This window comes from Seriola lalandi, unplaced genomic scaffold (assembly GCF_002814215.2).
Source record: "Seriola lalandi dorsalis isolate HSWRI2012SDOR001 ecotype SW California unplaced genomic scaffold, Sedor1 jcf7180001969228, whole genome shotgun sequence".
In the NCBI taxonomy this organism is placed as follows: Eukaryota; Metazoa; Chordata; class Actinopteri; order Carangiformes; family Carangidae; genus Seriola; species Seriola lalandi.
Window position 1 is genome coordinate 1 of NW_019439896.1, and position 798 is coordinate 798.

At 46.6% G+C, this 798-nt stretch overlaps 1 protein-coding gene across 1 annotated transcript; it reads left to right on the plus strand.

The window, feature by feature from the left end:
• Positions 1-36: 36 nt before the first annotated feature.
• Positions 37-780, plus strand: LOC147820318 (uncharacterized; the record flags this gene model as incomplete). Its single annotated transcript, XM_087172328.1, has 1 exon — positions 37-780. A coding segment is annotated over exon 1 (675 nt), but the record flags the coding sequence as incomplete, so codon positions are not given.
• Positions 781-798: the final 18 nt, after the last annotated feature.

Consider the following 798-nt stretch of genomic DNA (forward strand, 5'->3'; position numbering starts at 1 on the left):
AGAACTGCTGGATCAACACCAACTGGAGCACCAACTACCACAACTTCTGTCTCAACGACAGCTGTTGGCTCAACAACTACACCACCAATCACGAGTGCTGCCTCAATGACAACAGCAGCGCCAACTACCACAACAGCTGGCTCAATGACAACTCCAGCACTAACTACCACAAATGCATCAACAACAACTGCAGAACCAACCACAATTGCTGTCCCAAAGACAACTGCTGGCTCAACAACAACTACAGGACCAACTACCATGACTGCTGTCCTAATGACAGCTGCTAGCTCAATGAGAACTGCTGACTCAACAACAACTACAGGACCGACGATCCCAACTACTGGCTCAATAACAACTTCTGGCTCAACAACGACTTCAGGACCAATTGCCACAACTGCTCACTCAATGACAACTACAGGACCAGTTACCACAACTTCAGGATCAACACCAACTGGAGAACCAACAAACACAACTGCTACCTTAAAGTCAACTTTCTCCACTGCTGGCTTAATGACAGCTGCTGAGTCAACAACAACTACAGGACCAACTACCACAACTGCTAGATCAACACCAACTGGAGCACCAATAACCACAACTTCTGTCTCAATAACAACTGTTGGCTCAATGACAGATGCTGGCTCAATTACAACTGCTGATTCAATGAGACCTACAGGACCAACAACCACAACTGTAGGCTCAACAATACATGCAGGACCATTTACCATGACTGCTGTCTCAACAACAACTGCAGGACCAACTACTACAACTGCAGGCTCAACGACAACTAAAGGACAAGCA